This window comes from Python bivittatus, unplaced genomic scaffold (genome assembly GCF_059951505.1).
Source record: "Python bivittatus isolate LINGU-HERP-01145 unplaced genomic scaffold, Pbiv_v1 ctg000350_np1212, whole genome shotgun sequence".
Lineage (NCBI taxonomy): Eukaryota > Metazoa > Chordata > Lepidosauria > Squamata > Pythonidae > Python > Python bivittatus.
The window spans coordinates 6,047,139-6,071,586 of NW_028277074.1; the positions used below are offsets into that span (position 1 = coordinate 6,047,139).

Below are 24,448 nucleotides of genomic sequence, written 5' to 3' on the forward strand. Positions count from 1 at the left end.
CACTGCAGAATTCATCCTGCTGCTTTTGTCAGCAGTCACATCATCAATAAATACAAGAGAACCAGTTCCATTGGCAGCCATACATTCCCATGCCATGACACTACCACCACCATGCTTCACTGATGAGGTGGTATGCTTAGGATCATGAGCAGTTCCTTTACTTCTCCATACTCTTCTCTTCCCATCACTCTGGTACAAGTTGATCTTGGTCTCATCTGTCCATAGGATGTTGTTCCAGAACTGTGAAGGCTTTTTTAGATGTCATTTGGCAAACTCTAATCTGGCCTTCCTGTTTTTGAGGCTCACCAATGGTTTACATCTTGTGGTGAACCCTCTGTATTCACTCTGGTTAAGTCTTCTTTTGATTGTTGACTTTGACACACATACACCTACCTCCTGGAGAGTGTTCTTGATCTGGCCACCTGTTGTGAAGGGTGTTTTCTTCACCAGGGAAAGGATTCTTCGGTCATCCACCACAGTTGTTTTCCGTTGTCTCCTGGGTCTTTTGGTGTTGCTGAGCTCACCGGTGCGTTCCTTCTTTTTGAGAATGTTCCAAACAGTTGTTTTGGCCACGCCTAATGTTCTTGCTACCTCTCTGATGGGTTTGTTTTGTTTCTTCAGCCTAATGATGGCTTGCTTCACTGATAGTGACAGCTCTTTGGATCTCATCTTGAGAGTTGACAGCAACAGATTCCAAATGCAAATAGCACACTTGAAACGAACTCTGGGCCTTTTATCTGCACATTGTAATTGGGGTACTGAGGGGATATCACACACCTGGCCATGGAACAGCTGAGAAGCCAATTGTCCCATTAATTTTGGTCCCTTAACAAGTGGGAGGCACATATGCAAACTGTTGTAATTCCTACACCGTTCACCTGAGTTGGATGTACATACCCTCAAATTAAAGCTGACAGTCTGCAGTTAACGCACATTGTGTTTGTTTCATTCCAAATCCATTGTGGTGGTGTATAGAGCCAAAGATGTTAGAATTGTGTCGATGTCCCAATATTTCTGGACCTGACTGTATAAGGAAAAAGATATAAAAAGACTTTCGAAGGATATAGGGAAGGATTTCTTGACTGCAATTGTTGTTAAACAGTAAAAGAGCATGGGTGCTCAATCACTGGAGGTTTTTAAACACAGGTTGGGCAGCCTTTTGCTTGGGATGTGCTGAGGATTCCTGCCTTGGGCAGGGGGCTGGTCTAGAAGACGTCTGGGGTCCCTTACAACCCCGTGACTGTATAATTCTGTGAATTGGTATGGCACAAATTCAAAATGTCCTCACTTTGAGTTTAATTCTGTTTTTCTCCAAAAAATATTTTACCTAAAAGTTCAATTGAGATTAACTGTTTCATATTTTAAGAGCTGCAGGAGAATAATCTCTGTTACGAAATTTACTAAGCTTTGGGACTCCGCCCTAAAAGAGTTCAGGCTAGCTGCTTTTATTTTATCCTTCCCTGGGAGGCATTTGTATCTAGGCAGACATTCTATGACTAACAGGACTGGCTGCTGGGCTGAACTTTTAATTATTTTGGGTGAGGTCTACTATGCCGATATTTTAGTGGTATCTTAATTACATTTTTTCTGTTTTTAACTTTTTTATTTGGTACTATATTTCTTCATAAATAATTTAAGCATTGTTCTTGGTCAGGAGGTTAGTGTATACATTCAGTACTGTAATAAAGGGCCAATACAGTCTTCCATGATTCAAACAGCAACATGGAACAATAGACAGCTTTCATTTTGTGTGGTGAAGAATTAAGCAAGTTGGTTTCTTGGCAAGTCAGATGATGACATATTTAGAAGTATGCACAGAAAATGGTTGTAATCTTTTAAATATCATAGAACATTTATGATTTCAAGTACAGGTTTGGTTTAATGATGATGTTTGCAAAATTTGCATTGTTGTCCTCCAAGCTCATTCAGTTTCATGCAAACGTTTAGGCACCCTGATAAAATTAAATGTTTCATGAATCACTAAATGAACAGAAGCTGATACAGCCTCTACATGGTACAAAGTTAAACACAATTTTTTATGCAACTTGGAATGCATGCTTAGTGTTTATATACAGTTGTTTACAGATTCAGACTAAAACTGTGAATACAGTAAGTACAAAAGCCTAAACCTTTTTGTAGAAATAACAGGTTCCAGATATTTCCTGTAGCTAACTGAGACGTCTATTCTTGCTTTTGGCATTATTTCTCATTCTTTTAGTTCAGAAATATTCTTCAGTCTCTTTGCATGCACACTATGTTTGAACCTCTCCACAGATTTTCAATAATATTCACATCTGGGGACTTTTATTTTTTGTAAGTACTTTTGTGGTTGATTTGGAGAAACATTTCAAATTGTTGTTTTCTTGAAATAGCCAACTTCTTTTCAGTTTCAATTTTTTCACTGATTGAAGACTCTCAGGTTATAAGATAAGTTGGTATTTAGTTGAATCAGTTGAATTATTTCTATGTGCAAAATATTTCATGGGTCAGAGATTGCCACAAAACTGCAAAGCCACCCCTGTGGTTAATGGTTGGCAAGGTGGCTCTTTTCTTCAGTATTTCATCCATTTTTTACACATGCATTTGTGGTTGTGGCAAACTGATCAATTTGTGTTTCATCAGGTTGCTTCAGGCTCAATCAAGATTGCCTTTTGTATACTCTAGACAAGCAATACATATCTGTTTGCCTATGAATACTAATGTGTATGTCACTAATTATATGCACTTGTACAAACTGACAGGAATACAGTTGCTGAACTAGAAGTCGAGTAACACTTGGAAGTTAACAGTAATCCTTGGTCTTGTCTCCTCTATCCCCTACTCCAATTCTTCAGCTTTAGATGTGTTCATTACCAAAAGCAATATATCTGTGATGGAACGAGATTCCTTTGAACTTACCTGCAACTTTACAACAGATAGAAGTGGTATTTTCCAAACAGAAATCACATGGTACTTCAGTGAATCTCCAGATGACACCATGGCAGAGGCTCAGGTTTTGCTGAGTGCAGACCGTGATTTGGTAATTAGTGATTCTACCTTCATCAGCCCCAGTCATGTAGATCGAAGCAATTACCACCTATTGGTGCATGATGTAGGCACTGAAAACTCTGGCTACTACTACTGTCAAGCAGCTCTTTGGGTGCCACAACACAATGGCAGCTGGCACAAGGTAGTAGAGAAGACATCAGTACCAGTCACTGTGGAAGTGGTGACATTGGGTGAGTAATTGGATATGAAGGTAAACAAGCTTTTGAGTTAAGCTTAGCTACTGGTCTCTGTATGGGTACTGCATAGAAGTTCTTGTTCTTGGCAACAGCTTGGAAGTAGCTTTCATTATTCCTAGATGTTTTCTTTTTGATTCATATCTGGCCTATATTCATTTGGATGCTCTCTGAATATTGGGGTGTACCTTCTGTGGAAAATGATGACAGAGTTATTATTTGATTTTAATGGGAATTAAACATCTGGAGGTATTAGCTGGCCAACCATTATGCTATAATAATTGATTAATTTCTTTTTCTGTGTTCATTTCACAGTTTTAAAAAAGATAGGCCATTCAGTGGTGACAGTTTTTTTTCTAATGTTTAGATTGGAAAAAAGGTGTCCATATCAAAACATGGATGATATGAGAAACATTTGAAGATAAACATCTGTGCTTTGCTTGCATCTCATTGGTTATGTTTATTTTAATTTTGTATTGATTTCTTTTATGAGTGTTATGATGAGGAGTTATGGGTTTTTTTTAATTTTTATTGTTTTACAATTTGGGTTTATAAGCTGCCTAGAGATGTCCAATTGAGGTGGGAGATCTGAAAATGAATAATTGTAATAATGTTTTAAACTATTGAAATTTTCTAGCAGTTCATAATCAACAGTCACTTAACTATTACTGTGATATAGAAAGCAGCACATAAATGCATCTAAATTACATTTTTTGCTTGAATTACATCTCTACCTTTTGAAATTGATTAACTCTTACTATCACTTAGTGCTCTTTGTCTTTGAATCAACAGCATTAAAAACCTCTCTACAAACAAAGGAACGATAGGTTAGGCCATGTTTTGGAGACACATATTTCAATAGTTAATTTAATCACACCTTTATAGCAATGTAGCTGGGAAAGAGATTATTTATTTCATACATATATACATATGAATGAATGAATGATAGCTGTTTCCTTCTGTTTCTCATTTATGCTGTTCTCAGCAGCATTTTTTCAGTTCAGGTTCAGAGATATTTGGGAGTAAAAGTTATTCATTTAGTTTCATTTGTATCTTTATCACAATCAGCATCTTGTATTTTTCAAATGTTTGGAGTTCAATTTTACTAATTCATGTTTAGAGAGACCAAGATTATAGAATATCTGCAAATTATTCAACAGTAGATAGTATCTTGTGCCAATTTCACATGGTAGACTAGATCTCAACCAGTCTAGTCAATTGTTTGTCTTGACACTTTCCTGTCTCTAAGTTGCTTATATGTTATTTTATCCTTGGATAATGAAACATAGTGTAAGAAAAGGCAGATATTATTTTCCAATTTAGTCTTCCATTAGGGGTTTTCATCTTGGAATGAAACTACGTTTTCATTCCAATTCATATAGTTCTTGAAATCTGTTTCTGATATTTGATGAAACAGAAATGCAAAGTGGTATTACACAGTATAAAAAGAAAATTGGGTGAATCTCAAACTTGTATAGCCAAAAACCTCCATTGTTTTTACTTTTCTAGTTTCAGTATTTTGCTGTAACTATACGAATACTGTGTTTTTAATAATTTTTATTATACTTCCTGAACTGGACTGTTAAGCTGCTGAAATCCTGCTTTTTTCTGCAAATATTCTAAAAAAATAACATTCAAGCAGAAGAAATACTGAAACGCATACATACTTTAGTAAAGACCATGTGGTTCTGTAAAGTTTTCCTTGATATACCAGCATTTCTTCTAGAATAATTTAAAAAATCAAGTTTCTTCATTTTTACTTTGCAGTTATAAGCCAGATGATTCCTGACAACTTTTGAAACAGTGAAAGGACAAAGCTGGACTGGACTGGCTCTTGCACTAATGTCCAAGATACCTTAAGACAGTCCAGTAGTATTTGTGTAATTAGTTGTATTTACTTGTAAGAACATCTCATTTAAGTTCACTAAGATTTGTGATGCTAAATTGTAATGTGGGTAGTTGATTCTGATTTAGCATGGTGTCTGATGAACTCATCCAGGATTTGTATGTTATATCTTATTTCTAGGAATAGCTTTGCATATAATACTGCACTAGTCTGGTGCAGTGATTAAGATGTTGGACTAGGAGTGGGGAGACCCAGGTTCAAGTCCACTTTCAGCCATAGAAGCTCACTGGCAGCTTTTGGCCAGCAACCTTCTTTTAGTTCAACCTACCTCAGAAAATATTATGGGAAAAATTGGTTGATGGAGTGTTATATATATGGAGTATTATGTATGTTATCTTCATTTTCTGGAAGGAAGGCAGGATGTAAATCTAACAAATAAATAAATGCCAAAATAACTAGCCACATTATGTGCAAATCCTTCTACTATCTAATAGGTTTAAGGTTAGTGAAAGAAAAATGAGTTAAGCAAATTTTAAAATTTAGGTTTTGGTTCTGTCTTTCAGTCCACTGTCCACTGTATTCTTTTTCTTTGATATATGTTGTACTCTTTTTGATATTTAATTGTAAGCCTCTCAGAATCTTGAAACTGAAATGATAAATAAATAAATAAGATTTGAAGGAGAGATCCAAAAAGGAAAATGACCTAATTTCCCTCTCTCTTTTTTTTAATGTACATGGAGATAAGAGAATAAGTTTGTCCCTCTTTTCTCATGTAGAAGGCATACTTCACACTAAATACAACAGTACTTAGAGGCTATCATATGAAGACTGCAAATTCTTAAAACAGAGGTAGCCTTGCTGTCTTACTGACAGTTGGAGAAGCAAGGCATTCTAGCCTTTATGCAGCAACTCTCCACATTTTAGTAGTGCACAGAAAAGAAGGAAACTTCTCTGGAGGTCTGCTGGTTTCTGTGTGGGCACAGTGGAAAGATGGAGCATTTCATGCTCTCTCTCTGCTGGCTAATCCACTTGGCTGCATACAACGGGGTTACTCTCTCTCAGCCCAACTCACCTCACAGGGTTGTTGTATGAAAAATAGGAGGAAGGAGTATTATGTAAGTTTGCCACCTTGAGTTATTTGTAAAAAATAAGAAAGGCGAGATAAAAAATCTAAAAAAAAAAGTTTTTTTTTTTTAAAAAGAGGTACAACTATTTTCCAGTATAATTCTCTTTCCAATATTATCTTGTAGTCTCCTTACTCTCAAGCTGGCTTAAACAGGAGACTTCTATTCTGCTGTTGAAATGTTGTCTACAGCCAGTGGGAACTTCTGCTTCTTTATATCACAATTATTACTTGGGTTTAGGTGAAGGTAAAGGATAAAAGTATTTTTTTAATGACCTTGTATTGCCTGGGGGTGAGTAAAGTGGGAGAGGAATTCTCATCATCTGAGATACATAAATTGTATCCAAATTTCATCAGCAGCCTCCTGCTCTTCCTTGATTGAAGTTTGAGAGCTTGGCAGGGTATTAAGTCACTGAACTGTCAGCAAGGCTGTTCTTTGACAGTTGACAGAGTGCAGGAATGAGGCTTATCCAGCAAGCTTTTATTCCTTCCTTCTAAATCCTCAGTCGGAGAGTCAGTGTTAAGAGCATAGCTGGAGCTTTACTCTCAAAGTCAAAACTTTGCCTAGCAATCCACCTCTATAGACCTTCCAAATATTGATGCGGTTAACTAAAACTTCATTTCCCTACAACTTTATTCTCATTCTTATCAGAGCAGAAAGCAGTTATTCATGTTTCCATGTTGGAAACTATCTGGTTCAGTAAACTCCAACATTGTCTGCAACAACTCTAGTGATTTATACCAGAGCCTCATACATATTTGTCCACTTTAATATCTGAATTTAGTTGCTAAGAGTAGGAGGAATCAAAATTCCTTTAAACATATGATCACCACAATATTTCAGACATACTTCAACTTTAAAAGTTGTTAGATTCACTTAGTGCATCTTCATATTATTTCAGAGCTATTCAGCATCATGAGTAAGTCAAGGTGTGCTACTGTCTAACATTTACTTGTGTGGTTGGTATTTTCCTCTGTTAATATGGCATTGGAAGTCAACAGCAAAATTAAAACTCTGCAAAAAAATCTGATACACTCTGGGCATAATAATCCATAATGTTGATTTCTTACCTTGCATGTATCATACAATGCCCAGACAGATTTCTCATTTTGAAATGCAAAGTTCAGAATATTTTGAATTTTATGGAAGTTTTTGCACATATTGAATCAATATATTTATTAAATCAACTGAAGGTTTACAAGATAGTGTTAAAGCTTTAAAGTTCCATAGCAAACTTAATCACCAACTCCTTAATTAATTGGAAACTAAAAATGTATACAGTTTTGAAACAGACAGTTGGCTTAATAAAGGAATTGCCTCTAAACAGATTTTTATTTTTTCTTCTCTTGACCAAAATGAAAGGATGTTTTATGCATTTGTGTGTGATTATTTTAAAAAATAACCAGATTAATAAAATTGTACTATAGAATCTGCCTTCTGTTTGTCCCTACCAAATAATGCCATGAAGAATTTGACATCGCTAGCTGATGGCTCTATCCAAATACTATGCAATGACTAGAGAAATACTAAAGAACCTTTGCAGTTTAAAATAATGCTGTATGTGAAAATATGATCTGTATTCTGTATTGGTTCTATTTCATACTTTTAATTGTTACTTCGGCTTTCTTTCTGTTTTTCCAAAACCTACACAGAGCCAAATTACTATGTGTTTTTGAACGCTTCTAAAACACCCCTGTTTTCAGAGGATCCCACAGAGCTTGAATGTATGATCATGGAGGTACAAAACACCGAGACAAATGTTCGTTTCACTGTGTCCTGGTACTATAGGATGCCCACACGCAGTGATGAAGTGGTAGAATATGAACTTCTGGCCACTATGGATGCAGATTGGACACTAGTACTTGGGGAGAGAAGCAAACAACGTGCTCAGAATGGAGAAATTATTTTCTCTAAACCAAGGGTAGACACCTTCCGCTTACGAATCCAGTGGACTTCTGAAACAGATCGAGGAGATTATTATTGTGTAATTTCTTCATGGAGCAGACAGCGCAACAACAGCTGGATAAAGATCAAGGATGTGGCTTCCATGCCTGTAAGCATTTTATGGTCTACACAAGGTAGGATTTCTGCAACTCTGACTTTTAACATGTAGTGCAACTTGGTGATGATTCAGTGGCTTTATAGGAATTTTCAAATGAAAAATAAATTATAAAGATTTTCGATAGCTCTATATGCATTTTCCATAGCCAGCTTTGAAATGAAGAAGGCAGAATAGCCAAATTTACAAATGACCAGCAGGATGCTATTCAATAAGAATAATAAATAGCTAAGGTAAGTTTATTAGGAGCATACAGGAGCATACAAGCCTTGTTTCTTTAACCATCTTACAGCAGTGACCGAGAAGCAGCATGAAGTATATCTAAGGAGACTGTGTAGTCTGGAGAACATAGTGGCCTTGAGGTAATTCTTATGTCCTGGTGTTACAAGAATTGGGACAAGACAAAAGTGTATGCTTGTTCTTTTTAGATATCAAAAGGCTCATTCAGCAGACTGGACACATAGGATAAAGTCTTGTAGCTTTTTAAACACTAACATAGTGATCATCTAAACTCTTGTTGATAATGGTTCACAAAATGTATAATGCATTTGATTGAGAGTCTTATACACTTTAAAGAATTACAATTGTTTTTGCTTCAAAAAGACTAACACAGCTATTTTTCCTTCAACTTTTAAAACGTTACATTTGTTGATTTAAAGTGTGAAAAATCTGAAAGTGAAGACTTAAATTCAAGAGCTAAAGCAAATTTACTTTTGTTGCAGACTCTTGAAGAGAAATAAAAGTCCTTTGCCTAGCACCAAAATTATAACCTAGCCTCTGTTATGTGATTTGCCTTCCTTAACATTTCAGCTGATCTAATAGCATGTTAACTGGCAGAAAACAAAGTGCTATTGTATTCCAGGTAGTTTTAGTTATCTAAAAAGTATTCATATTGAATACACAACTTACAACCCATCTTTTTTCTTTCAGAAGATTAGTTACAATCTTCTGATAAAAAATCAGAAGAAGAAAATATAAGTTTTTATTCAATAGTCTCTGATTCCCTTCTGTACTTCTCTATTTGAATAGCTCAAGCACAAGTGTAAGACTTTGGAGCGTTGACACTAAGTTAAGTGATTCTAATTTAAGCAACAGAATAATCCAGTTTAAAGCAACTCACATATATATTTTAATGCATTTGGATAGCCTGCAACTGAAAAGAAGAAGATGAGATTTCTCTATTCATTATGGATACTTCCACAGGTATCAGTTTGAAAGTACATAATTTGAAACATAATTTATATGTTAATAATAAATATTAACCCTAACCCTAATCTATTACAAACTAAAGTTAAAGAGAAGAAAAGCGAAAGAGTAAAAAGGAAAGAAAAAGAGAAAAGTAAGAATATAATAGAGAGAAAGCAAATATGTAAAGAAGTAAGTTCCAGTCTTTGTTACAACAAATATAAACAAATTTAGTGACTCTTCGCCCCCTCTAACGTTACAATTAATTATCTCTTCATCCAGTATTCCATCTCTTATCAATAGGCTTATTGATACTAATAGGCTTAGTATTCCATCTCTTATCAATCCATGAAACATCATATTTCCAGTCCTGGTGTCAGCAGAAAGTGCTAGAAGGAACAACATATCTTGTTTTAATCTTGATCAAATAAACCAACTTTATATTCCTTCCTTTTCCTTCTAACAGTCTTAATCTTTAATTCATTCAAATATTGTTATATGATTTGATTTCTCTTCATTTCTTTATTCCGTTACACAGAGTTCTTCAGGCCTTTAACAAGCCTGTTTTGTAAATCCAATGAGAAAAACTTATCCAGGTCACTTCTTGGTTTATCATTTGTATTTCCCTTTTGATTTTTAGAACATCAGCCAGTTTCTTTTGTATATCCAGGGAGACATCCTTTTCCAAGTCATTCTCTTGGCTTGTCATTTGTAAATCCACTTTCGGTACCATCTCTATCTTATCAGATAACATTTGTTCCACATCTGTCATTTCTTCAATAACATCTTTTGGACATAGTCTGTCTATAGAGGCAGATATCATGGTTGACACTGCTGATATTGTGGCTACTAATTTCTGGCTCCATTCTTCAAAAGACTCCTTTAATATTTTCAATGTTATAACATTTTGTATCATTTTGTAGGTCCCAGTTAATTAACACAAAAGGTAAACCTGTGCTTTTTCCCCCTCTGCCTAGAATCTTTAGTCCCCTCTCATGTCCAGTTTTTAAAATTTTATACTTATCTTTGTTACGTTTTGCAAAAACCAAACAAATCTATTCCCATGAGAAGCTGTTTTTTATTTATAATTAATTCCAAAATCTTATTGTAAAAGTTTCTATATTCCAAATTTATACGGATCCTTAGTCTGCTTATAACTTTCTAAGATCAAAATCTTATTTAGCTTTTTGCTATTTATTTCAAATTCTTTAAATTCTTAGGCTCATGATTAAAATTTTCTTTCATTCAGGGTTGAAGGCAAACTTACCTGATGTTTTCAAACTTGTCAGTCTGAAGGTCTCTAATAGCTTAATAGTAGCTAATAAGCAATTTCAAAAAGTGATTAGAAAGTGAGGTTAGCAAACTTAATATCCTTTAAAAGGTTCTGACTGCAGTTGTGAGTAAGATGGCTATTTTCTAGAGCACATGTGGGCAATCTCCCCTCCTCTCCTTATGCAGAGAGGTTCCAAGGAACTAGTCTACTCACCAGTTCCTTGGTCATAGACTCCACTTTCACAGAGATGTCTTCAGTCCACCATTCCTCCCCCGGAAGTCCAGTGTCAGCAGTGTTAAAGAGTTGAGCAGATTTATTTTTGTCTCGGATGTGGTGTAGTTGAAACTTCAGGGAAACTAGTATTGTCTTTTGCAATGTTTTGAAGCATTTTGACAACTTGGAACTTGGGATGCTGAATTTTGTCACTGGAGAGAATTTCTGTCTCATCTCACTTCAAGACATCTGGTTTTGGTCAAACTAGTATTTCCATAAAATGGCTTGATCACTTTGTAGTTCAACAGCTCAGATTTTTGCCATGCAACCAAGCACACGCAACATGAAGGAAGAGCATATAAAATGCTTGCAATGTATGTTTCCTCTTCTATGAAGTGAGGGTGAGGGACTTTTCTAAACCAGAAACTAGGGCAGTGATTGAAATTCTTTGCTTCTTATTCCCAGTGTTTTGATATTAGCGACAGAATCTCTGTGATTCTGTGTATCAGTCTGTAACTACTTCTGGAGATTTGGGGAGTAAAAACAGCGATGGTGTGGAAAGGGCCTTATCTCAGAAGTTGAATATTTATCCATTCCATGTATATCCAGGGTTTACATATAGATAAATGAACCTGAGTTTGTGCTGTGAATTTATCATGCTAATTTCTCATTAATTGAGAACCGGAGTTGTAAAGTGTGTAATATGTCAACAAAAAATTTGTAAGTCTATTTTTTGCTTCTAACCTGGCCCCATTTTAACAGTACAAGCAAGTACTGTTTAGAAATTTACAGAAGATGCTGCGTTTTATGTGCCAATTACAGTCATATTTTGGAGTACTGAAATGTTCAATGAGGCTATAACACAACATTTCAGCTTTATATTTAAGCCTCCTCTTCTAGTCCACCTGTTTGTGCGTTGGACATGGAAGAAGCTAAGGCATCTTCATCCTTCCATGGCCAGACTTGCCAGTAACTCTATCCCTCCGTGGCCAGTTGGCTGCCTTCTGTGTTAGCCATGCAGAAAACAAAGCTTCTTCCTGTACACAGTACACCCAGAAACTAAACAGATTTGGCCAGGAAAGGAGGCAAGTTCTCTTTTGTAACCCTGGTGTATTTCTATGAGGTAAACATTTTACTGTATTCTCCTTAATTTTGAGGAGGTAGGTGTGACTTACAAATCTGCTACATGTCCTAGTTAGTGTTCTTCTGAGGTGAAATAAAAATAACCCCATAACCAAAAAAAGTGCAAGAACTCCCTGGCTTCTTTCTCGTCCTTTCACTGAGCCTCCTTTGCATGTTTCTCAGCCCTTGTTCACTTAATTATTTATTGTTATTTTCTCCTTCCCATGTCATTGGTGATAGTATGTGTGCTGGAGGAGCTTCATTCATGGAGCTCTTGTGAGGAACAGATAGCCTTTCATAATTAAAAACAGCCTTATCATACTTTTACTTGATTTTTAGCACTGGAAGATACAAAAATAAATCTTTGTGGGAGGGATTTTTTTTGTCTAATAAATAATGCATGTTGAGGAGAATGTAGCATTCTAGAACAGCATGGTTGATTTCTGCTTTTTAACAGTCTACTGTGCTTTGATATTTACTAGAATCCACCAATCAGAGTGTTTTTAAAAAATATTCACATAGAAATGAACAGTTCTAACCCCAGTAATTTCAATTCCATGCAGTCTCTGTATGCATAAAGCTATTGCCTGTTATCTAAGTTTTCTACCTTCAGGGGTATTTAATAACCAATTTTGCTGACAAACCCCAGTCTTCTGAAAATCATCACTAATTCTACAAGTATATCCTGATATACTTTCCATCTATCTTTGTTTTTAGACCAAGGTCATAGATCAGGAACTAGTGGTAAGTCTCTATTTAGTGCCTTACTAACAATGGTTCATAAGAATTGCTACTGTCACACTGGATTCTGTTGTGTTTGTGTCACACAGACAACCGTCCACATCTCCCATTTTGTCACCTACCTCTTTGAGTAAGGAATTTTACCTCTCAACTTTCAGAAGGGTAGGTTGTCACAATTTTGAAATGCAGTCTCTCAGTAAAACAAGCCTTTTTTCTTTCTCCAGTCATATCTCTCTTGTTTGTGTATCACATCTTAAGAGTAAGCCTGAGGCAAGGGCTGCATTACTATTGATCTTGTAATGTATTTTGAGAGCATTTTTTTTTTCCTGAATAGTGGAGTAAGAATGATAAATAAACAGTGTTTAATAAGAGGTCAGAGAAGTTGATATTTGGAGCACAATGAGTTTGGGAAGCAAAAGAAAACCCCCAGTCATAACCATGTTTTTAGTTTTTAGCAACTACCTATTACACAAAATAGATTAGGATAAAGCCATACATTGCAAATTATTTTTGGACATATATTATTTTGAAGCAGCAGCTGAATGGTATATTTCCTGTTACATAGTAAAGTAATTCAAGACAAATACTTAAGCTACTGAGTACAAGCAGTATGTTCAGGTATCCAAGTGCACATAGCAAGTAATCCAGCGTAAAAATATTTATAGACATTTGCATATATAAATTCTTTATTTTTTCCTCTTGGGCTGTGCCTTAGAAGTTCTTCAACAACAAAAAAAAAATACAAAAGGAAGGAACCCTGCTTTTTATTGAAGATGATCATTTTAAAGTTATTTTTTGCCATTGGCATCAACCTGGTGACAAGAGACCAGTGGCATGAAAAGATTTGTCTCTCTTATCCACTGACAATAGTGGGGAAAAGACAAGCTGCATGAAAGGATCTGACCTTTCCTGCCACTGGCCTATCTCACCTTTTTATCAATTGGGGAACATTTGGGAAAACCTAGTATCATAAACAAATGTTCTCTACACTACAGGCCTCTCTTGTAAGTGGTAAGTGGTCTAGAGAAGGATTCCCCACAACCCATTTTGGGAGACTCTTTACCAATGCATCTTGTATGATTCAAGCTCAGGTGGAGAAGGCAGAGAGAGGTTCTGACATAGGCTGAAGCCAAGCTGTATGGTTGCTTCCTTTGAGTCTTGAAAATGGGGAAATAGTACTGTTACTTTGTGAAGCATTTTCGAAGAGATGATTCATTTGAAACTTTGTGTCCAAATAAAGCATCTCTTTGGTGGGTTCTGGAGATTACGAATGGTCACCTATTCTTTCCTCTTTGAAAATTTCCCTGGTGCTAAGAAATATCCCAGACTAACCAAAACAGTAGAAAACACATTGCTAGAAGTGCTCTTTTATTGTGTCACACTATGTTTCTAATTATCAGAAGTACTGTTTAACACAGTCACATATGTGTTGCTTTTTCAGTGGATGAAAGAAGCTAAAATGATTAAACTGGAATACTCTGAAGCTCCCTGAATATTCCAGGCTTTGAGTAGAGTTAATAATCTATCTTAAAGTTTGCTAGCCCTATTATAATTCTTCCAATATTTTGTGCCACAGACCCCAAGTTTGATTCACTGTCTAAATTTCTATCTGACCTGCACTGTCATGTTCTCTTATCTGCTGTTGATATCCATGTGCACCAGCATGTGGTAATTTTCCTTCAAAAGCCTAGAGATTTGCATGCTGGATTAGTACCATATATCATTTAAATTGTTAAAATTTGGGGTGTTTGCTAAAATACTTCATTGGATAAATCACTGTATACTTATAGCTGGTAATACAAAACTTCAAAGTTTGTGGTGTGAAGAAGTACAAAAGGAGAGACTTGATCGCAGTGAGTTTTTTCATCTCTAAGGACATGTAGCACATCATTATATCCATGGAGCTAAATATTTGATGAAATGAGTTGAGCACCTGGGTGGTGTCACTAGAAAAGGACAATGTGTTGGACCCCCAACTTCTACAATATGAGAAAGGGGCAAAGCGCCCAAACAGGATGATGAACATTAACTCTTAAATCCTCCATGAATATTTTACTCAAAATGTAATAGTATTTATCAATTTTAGGTTTCTCCTCACCTTTCCCTTATTTATTTGCTCATGAATCTTAACATTGGCTTTTATAAACTTGCATATTTCAGTAGCAATCCCTCAATATGTCATGTTGTAAAGTGATTACAGCAATCTAATCTGAACCAGTTACATTATCTGTGCTTTCAGGGAATACATTGAGGTTCCTGAAGAAACTGAGAGAACGGGTTTTAACATTTAAAAAGACGTAAAGGCAGCTAGTTAAAATGCAAATCTTGACTAAACTATTCCCATTTAATCTAAAGATTTGCATCTAGAATGAACTAATTTTGACACTTATCTGATTTTATGCTTCGGTGCAGGCTTTTAAACACGTTAGCAATGGTAGCTGAATTTCTGAGATATGCATGGGGATATTTGCCTGATTGTAACTTTGGACATCGTTTTACAGTCATTCTGAGTACAATCTGCAAGATTTTGAGTTCCTCAGAATTCTTTATTAGGCAAAATGTTACAAAAAGCACTGGGGACAGGAACAAAACAAAGTCTAAGGTCCTGAGTCATGTAGAGCTTTACATGTAATAACTGGCACCTTGACTCAAACCCAAAAGATTACTGGAACCCATGCAGTTACCAGCATTCTGCAGCTTGATGTAGAGCATGTTACAGAAATCTAGATGAGAGGTGAAAAGAACACAGCTGGAAATCAGTAAAGCTGCTTTTTCCAGCAAAGGCTGCTACTGGTACATAGGCTAAGCTATGCAAAGGTTTTTGGCCATAACTTCCACCTGTTCTTCTAGCAGGAACTCTGGGTCTATTAGAACCTCCATATTGTGTGCCTGCTGTTTATTGAGAGCACAATCCTATTTAGAGTCAAGATGGACTTACTCTTCAGAGAATTCAGAGGCTTCTGATTCAACAGATGGTCTAACTTGCTGGGTCCTAGCCTAAGCTTGTCTCTCCCCATCCAGACCCTAACAGAACTTTGATTACATGTCCTGCTCACCTCAGGGTGACAATGTAAACTGGGTACAATCCCCTGGCAAGAGATGAATTCTCTCTCTGAATTCAGTTGGTTTCCTGTAGATGTTGAACAGTGAGGAAGAGAGAGAGCTGAGTCCTCTGACACTGTACAACAGAGTACGCAAGGCTCCACCTCTCCATCACTGAGTGGTATGGCCCAGTCAGGAAGGAGAACAGTTTTCCTCATCCCTGTTTTCACAAATGGTCCAGAAGGGTGCCATGATCTATGATAATGAGGTCTGCTAAGGGATCTAATAGAAGCAAGAGACCAGGCAAATCTTGGAGTAAACTTGAGCTGTGTTGAAACTCAGGAATGTGTGGGTACCAAAAAATTAAAAGAAATACACACACAAATGCACACAGCAGATGTTGGGATTAGAGGACAATTATAGGGTTCATAAAAAATGAATTTTTTTTCTTTTTTCTTGTTTTTATATGGATTTTATAATTATGTTTTATCCTTGTTTGACACCCAGATGAGTGCCCATATAAAAATACATACATACATATATACATACAGCCATTAAAATTTTGTTCAGGATAAGGTAGGATAAAGATCAGTGGCTTCATCTTGTGAAATGAAAGAAAACTTCAGGAAGTTTTGCAGCTATTTGGTTAAGTTAAAACTTATTAAATAAATGTAAATAAATAATAGGCAATGATTAAAAGAAAGAAAAAAAAGATAACTAGTAGCATGGACTCATTTACAGCATTTATGGGTACACTATTGTACGACCTGAAGAACAAGTTGGGAAAGGTTATCCTGGAGAAAATCTATCTAGGTTTATATCAACTTGATGGATCATCATCATCATTGTTTATACCAACTTGATGGATCATCATCATCATCATTATCATCATCCAAAGATTCTTGAGGAGTTGATCTGCCTTGTAGGTGAGAAATTTAGGATTGTACCACTTTTTAGCCAAATGTATATTAGCCAAATTTACGAATACCTTCGTGTCTTAGGTTAAAACTCAATATTAAAAGTATATGCACATATCTGCATGTCCTGTGAACAGCTCTGTAATCTAATCAATTGAGAATTTTGGCTCTGACCTCCTTTAAACTACTTCAAAGCATTATTTGAATTCTTATCAGTCTTACAAGCTTTAAGCTCTTCTGTGTTTTCAGAATAATGAATGAGTCAAGATGTCAAGATGATATGAACAGCAAGGCACAGCTATAAGCTTCTTTGCAGTGTCATCTGGTAGTTGTCTTCCTTTTTTAGGAAATGCTGGATTTTTATTTAAAAGTGTTATTTTTTTATTAGCTAACTTGAGCTCCTTTGAAAAAAAGTATTTCCTTCTAGGAGTTCAAGTTGCTTAATAAAAATAAGGTAGTTTTTAAAAAAGAGATATAATATTTCAAACTATATTTAATCCTAATAAGCCAGAATTGCTTTTTGCAGCTTTAAGTTGCAAAAGTTGATTTTCCGTACATAGACTACAGCCTGTCCTGCTTTGGATAAATGAAATTGAAAATTAAAGCAAGTGCTTCTGATATCCTTCCTACATGGATGCAAGTGAGCGCTAAATATTATATTCCAACATAAGCGTTCTGTATGCAAAGTAACTTGCCACAGTAACTCATACACTTATCACTACTTGTTTAGATAACTGCAGTGAACTAGACATGGGGTTGCCTGTGCAGGCCATTTGGAAACTTTAGCTGTTTCAGAATGTGATTACCCATATATCAGTGAACCAGAGTTTCGGTAAGTATATAATACCTGTTCTGTAGTTGCTGCACTGGTTACCAGTAAGTTTCCAGTTGCAGTCAAAGTGCTGCTTTTAATCTATAAAGCCCTATTTAGCGTAGCACTGACATACTTACAAGACAATCTTTTAATGGGCTCCCTGGTATATGAGATGAAGCAGGTAGGGTCTAGCAGACAGTGTTTTTCAGTTGCCCTGTATTATATTAGATTTCTTTTGGAAATTAGACTGGTTAATTTTTATCTTTATTTTAGGTTTTTTACTATTTTTTATTTCACAGCTATCAGCTCTTATTTTTCTATTAGCTAAATCAGCTAAGGGATAGAAGCTTTTATGTAGTTGAAAAGTGAGACTAATGGGCACTGCTGTCATGGGGAAAAGGAAGACTAATGTTTGAATACCATAATATAATGTTCAAGACACAATCATCTGTTTACTAGCCCGTAAAGAACAATGTGGGTTTCCTTGTGAACAAGCATGCATTTGCACAGTTAAAAATTAGATGACAAAAATGTCTAATTCTGGAAACAATATGAAGGGAAAATGCTATTTTAATAACAATTTTCTAACAAATGGTACATTATAAACTTTGCTGTACAACAAGGCTCTTATACAGTGAATAAAGAAATTGCATGAACTTTTATATAGGTCGACTTGATACAAAGGTGCAGAAATATGAATATTTTTTAATATAATTTTATTTAAAAAATTTAAAAGGAAGATAAAAACTAATACAAACTAATAAAGTAATAAAAAGAAAAGAAAAAGAAATAAAAGAGAAAGCTAAAAAAGAAAGAAAAAGATACAAAGAAGTAGGTTCCAATCTTTACAGCAGTTATAAGTACAATTGTAAATTTACCTCTTACTATATGGTTACAGCATAACTCCTAAGCTCATCAATCCTATCTAATCATCAGAACCATAACTCATAAGATCATTTTTTCCTGTTCCATGCAAAAAGCCTATAACGGGTTTCCAGTCAGCAATAAATGTAGAGTTTGTCTTTTCTCTGATCAAAGAAGTTAATTTAGCCATCTCAGTAAGTTCCATCATCTTCACTAACCATTCCTCCATTGTGGGTAGTGCCAAATCTTTCCATCTTTGTGCAGACGATAATCTCGCTGCAATTATTGTGTACAAAAACAAAGTTACATGACTTTTTTCCAATTGTTTATCCATCAATCCCAAAATAAAAACCTCTGGTTTCAATTGTATATTAATCTTTAAAATCCTCTGAATCAGTGTATGTATTTGAATCCAGAATTTTCTAGCTTTTTTACACATCCACCAAACATGATAAAATGTCCCTTTAGTTCACATTTCCAACATAAATATGAAGCACCTTTATACACTCTAGACAATTTCTCTGGTGACATATACCAATTGTATATTTTTTATTAAAAAATCTCTTTAAGATTATAACATAGTGTAAATTTCAATCCTTTCAACCACGTATTTTCCCATTTTCCATCTGTATATTATAATCAAAATTTTAGCCCACTTTATCATACAATTTTTCACTTATTCTCCTGTTTCAAATTTCAATAAAAGTTTATGCATTTTAGCAATTACATGTTCATCAGTTGTCCACAATTCTGTTTCAAACTTAGTCTTACAGTGTTCAAAACTATAAACTCTTTTATCTACTTTAAATCTTTCTGGTAACTATAAATAAGAAAACCATTGACAACTATATCCCTCTGCCACCGGTTCTTCTCTTGATTTTATTTTACATTCCGCTTGACAAAATTTTGCCTATTATTTCTCATCTATAAAATACTTCTTGTGCTGAGAGCCACAAAGGTGTTCTTGGGCACAGCCTGGATTTGTATCTCTTCCATATTCTCAATATGGCACGTCTGACATAATGATTTTTAAAATCCACATTAACCTTGACTTTATCGTACCACAAATATCCATGTCACCCAAATCTCAGGTTGTGTCCTTCTAACTTCAAGAGCCTTCTATTTCTTAGCAGCACCCATTCTTTCATCCAAACCAAACAGCAAACTGCAAAATACAATTTCAGATCAGGGAAATATGTGAATATTTACATGAAACAGCTAATTGACAGACAATCAGTAAAAGAACAACTGAGCAGTAACATTACCATTAGCTCATGTATATTGCATATTTATAACAATCTTTTTAAAAGGGAACGCTCAACAGTAGACGTTTTAACATCATTGCACTAAGCTAGTAAAACAGCTACCCTTTGAATACTTTCTCTCTGTTTGGCTACTGTGCATTTTGAGGGCTGAAGCTTGGAATTTTTGAAGGGTAGCCTTGCCGCATCTGGGAGATGAAAAGCTCCATGAGATGCAAAGTAATATGCTCAACTGACAAGTCAAAAGTACTGTAGATACTTAGTTCTTGTCAGGGGACTGATCGCATATAAACCTGAGAACTAAATGGTGAATTGAGACTATATCTTAAGAACAAGCTTGCTTCCAGAAATGAGTGTCATAGTTTCTACTGCTAAACTTCTGCTATCTCTTAATCATATTTTATGTCTTTTGACAAACATTGACAAGTGTTTAGAGGGTCAGAGAAAAAAGAATAGAAATTGGAGGATGGGTTCAAAAGGATTTCAAACCAGTTAACCAAACTATTTTAAAGCCAAACAACTGCATGCATTGCTTATCTCTGATTACTTTTTATAAGCAGTTATTTTATCCTGTTTGGGGGAGGGAAAAATGTATTTTTCTTGCTTAGGAAAAATTACAGCAGATCAAAATTTACCATTTCTGAACTGGATATTAAACAATAGTTCAATGAAAATTCAATGCCATGAACCTTATACTAATTAAAAATTGGTTAGCAATCAAGGTTTATTCTATTTTTATTTACTCAGTATTTTAATACTGCCATATTTTCCAAGGGCTCTTAGCATTGTACAGTTAAAATTGACTGAGTTAAAATCACTCAAAATATCAAGTTACTGTAATAACTTTAATTTGAAAGCAGTATTCCAGTCTGAAAGGAGACTCATAGTCATGTGGATTGTAATTATTAGGCATAGTTTGCAAAACACAAGTTCTTTTTAAAAGACCCCTGTGTTAAATTGGTTCACATATGTGACTCATAAAATCCAAACAACCTTGAAACATACAGACGTTTACAATTAGTTGTTCCACAATCTCAGACTGTCCAGATATGTTAGAATTGAAAATTATAGAATTCATGGAAAGCCTATGAGTTGTAGTTCCAGCAGTTTTTAAAGGCAGTGGTTGGAAAAGGCTGTTCTGTAGGTTACTGTTGTTATGATCTGTTGAATTGAAGCTGACTCCTGGTAATTGTGTAAATAAAAGATACACAAGCTGTTCTGACTCTCCCCATAATGCAATTCTTGGAGGTACATTCCTGGAGCTTCTAGTATATCTAATCACCTCATGTACTGTCGGCGGCTGCTTCTTTCATTTACCTTGCCTGGCGTGATGTACAATAGTTTTTATTTTGTGATCCATGATTTAATGGATCAGGTTTGATTTCCTCTAGTACTAAATGGTTAGCTGTCCAAGGAGAGAAGCAGCTTCTTCCAACAAAATAGTTCAAAGGAGTCAATCTTTCTTCTCGCTCTTGTGCAGAGTCCTTCCCTTGTAGCTATACATCATAACAGAAAAGACCAGAGAGTGGACCATTCTAACTTTTGTCTTAATTAAAACGTTATAATATTTCATGAGTTTGTATAGGCCTCCCAATGCCACCATTATACTTCCCTTAGTTATCTTTTATATATACATACAAACGTATATATATGTATAATTTTTATTAAGAATTTTGGTTATAATAGTGAAATTTAATACAAACTAAATTTAAAGAAAGAAAATAGAATAGAGAGGAGTATAAAGTACAAGGAAATAAGAAAGAAAACAAAAAGAAAGAAAAGTAAGAATATAATAAAGAGAAATGAAATATATAGACTTCCAACCTTCATCACAACAAGTATAAACAAATTTAGTAACTCTTCACCCTCTCTAATGTTACAAACATTTATCTCTTCATCCCATATCCCATCTCATATTTATAAACAAATCCATAAAACATCACCTTTTCAGTCCTGGTATCAGCAGAAAGTCCATAAAGGGTTGCCAGAAATAGCAACATATATTGTTTTAACCTTGATAGAATAAACCAACTTTATATTCCTTTCTTTTCTTTCTAACAATCTTAATCTTTAGTTCATTCAATATTGTCATAGGATTTAATTTGTCTTCATATCTTCTTTGTTCCATTGCAGAGAGTCCTTTAAGGCTTTAACAAGCCTCTTTTGTAAATACAGTAGGAAAAAATTATCTAGATCACTGTCTTAATTTGTCATTTGTACTTCCTTTTTAAATTTTAAAACCTCAGGCAATTTCTTTTGTAGATCCAGTGAAGCATCCTTTTCTAAATCATTCTCTTGGCCTGTCAGTTGTAAATCTATTTTCGATACCATCTCTATCTTGTCAGATAAAATTTGTTCTACATCTGACATTTCTTCAATGACATCCTTTGGACATAGTCTATCCATAGAAGCAGACATCATTACTGACATTGTGGATATTGTGGACATGAACTTTGTTTTCTTGAAGTTCAAAGAAATCTTAGCCTTTTTGATTTCCTGTTTAATTTTAGAATGATAATTTTTTAGTCTTATTCAGTTCTGCAATTGAGGTAGTGTCATTTGCATATCTCTGACATTCCTTCTGCTAATTTTGACACTAGTCTTCTGCCTGCTTTGAGAGATTTCCAAACTCTTGAATGATCAACTTAATCAAAAACTTTGGAATAGTCTATTAAAAGTAGACCTCTCTTTAATATTCTCTTGCTGTTACCATCATCCACCCTATACTTGCTACGTGATCTCATGTTCCCCTGTTCCTTCTATTCAGTTGCCACTTCTTTCTTTGTATAAGGCTTTGATCTCTTCTGAAGGATTCTCAATAGTATTTTTTATTACTCATTAGAGCTATATTGTCCCTTTTGTAACAGGAGCTCAGGGCAGTATCTATTGTGCTTTTTCCTCCTGTTTTTTCCCCACAACTTTCCTGTAAAGTAAGTTGGACTGAGAGAGAGTGACTGACCCAGAGTCAGCCAGTGAGCTTCTGTGGCTCAGGTTGGACTAGAACCTGGCTCTTCCCATTCCTAGTCCAACTCCTTAATCAGTACACCTCACTGCTATCTCACAGTATCTTGCTGGCATGTGGTATTGTCCTTTAAATCTCTCCTTTTAGGTATTGGGAAATAGATAGGGCCATATTGTTTTTTCCCCATATTTGTTGGCAGAGGGCTATACTTCATTGCACAAGCAGTTCAAGAACAGATACTTCTGTTGCCTCATGAATTCTGCAAAACATGCTTTTATCTTTTTGTTCTGGGACAAGAAATCAGCAGCATATTAGGAACATCTATTAAACTGTTTTCAAAGAAATATACAGCCTAAATATCCCAAGAATTATTGGTTTTGAGAGGTATGGTAAGGCAAGGAAAATGAGAAATGAATAGTGATAATGTACATCCTAGTGCTGGTGTTTAAAATTAAATGATTTTCTTGCTTTTGTATTTCTGGAACAGAATTTTTAAGAAGCATTCTACAAAAATATATAGTTATCCTCATTTACAGCCATGAAATTGATTTATATGAAAAGACAGATATTATATGGCAGAGCTACCCTAAAAAATGCACTCTGAAGAAATTCACATGGAATAAGTCAGTTTTTCCAAGATACTTGTAGTTATTCCAACTCAAGTCAATATTCTTTGGCCGAAATGCAGCAGCCAAAAATGCTCTCAGTTCTCTGCTTAATAGTTTAAGGTTATGAGAGTTGAAAACATACAGTATACCAGTTACTTTCAAACTATTTGAACATTCAGAAATGTAAGCATTATGCAAAAAGAAATCTTCATTTCTTAATCTCTTGAGTATAATTAAGCCATTTAATGTGTACTTCAGTTTGCTAGCATGTATCACAAATACTACAGCTGAAGTGCTTGTTATAAAGATAATACTGATCTTAATTCACATCTCCATCTTTCAGTGTTAGGTAGCAGTAAATTAGCATGGTGTTTGTTGAAATATTTGTTATATGCACAATTAATTTAAATAGTAAATTGCATATAAAAAAGAATGACAGTATTAAACTAAATAGTTAAAATATATAATAAAGAATATCTTAAAATACCATTAAAAGCTAGAAGGAATTAAAACATATTTATCAGTATGTATATACTGCCTCCTCAAGCAATTCTGGATGGCTTACAATAAAAAAACCTAAGAACATCCATAAAATACATTATCATAAATAAAAATTAATATAGTTATTGCTCTCAATTGACCTTCTTATCCAAACACCCTCCAAAGGAAAGCCATCTTCAACAGTTTCCTAAAAACTGAAAGTGTGGGGACTGACCTGATCTAAGGAGGAACGCTGTTCCAAAGATAAGAGGCTACTGCTCAGAAAGTTGTCCAAGTCCCAGCTTTTACAGTCTTTTGCAGGGTAGGCAAAGCATCTTCTGTTATAATTGGTAGGGCAGGCAAAATCTGTTTGGAGAAGATGGTCCTCAAGGGCCAATCATCTGCGCCTTGAATTGGGCCCAGAAACCTATTGGCAACCAATGCAGCTTCTGCAAACTAACTTTACCTGTCATATACATACCTAACAATAATATAATTTAGTTCTTTTTTCATCTTTTCAGTGCTCAGTGAAACTTAAAGAAAAGAAGAGCCTGGAAAACCACATTCTGTCTAAATATATTTTATTTTCAAATGAAAGCAAATATATTTGCAACAACCTTTACAAGTAACTTCCACAACATTCTTTCATTGCAGAATTTAATTATAACAGTAATGATTTTTAGGAACTATTCTTAATAGGTTTCTCATTATTATA

At 35.0% G+C, this 24,448-nt stretch overlaps 1 protein-coding gene across 1 annotated transcript in view; it reads left to right on the top strand.

Moving 5' to 3' along the window:
* Positions 1-24,448, top strand: part of PTGFRN (prostaglandin F2 receptor inhibitor) — a 92,597-nt gene that overhangs the window by 30,277 nt on the left and 37,872 nt on the right. Inside the window, exons 4-5 of the mRNA XM_088144542.1 lie at positions 2,835-3,218; positions 7,844-8,269. Of these exons, the coding sequence (XP_088000668.1) occupies positions 2,835-3,218; positions 7,844-8,269 (810 nt within the window). The remainder of the gene's footprint in view (positions 1-2,834; positions 3,219-7,843; positions 8,270-24,448) is intronic.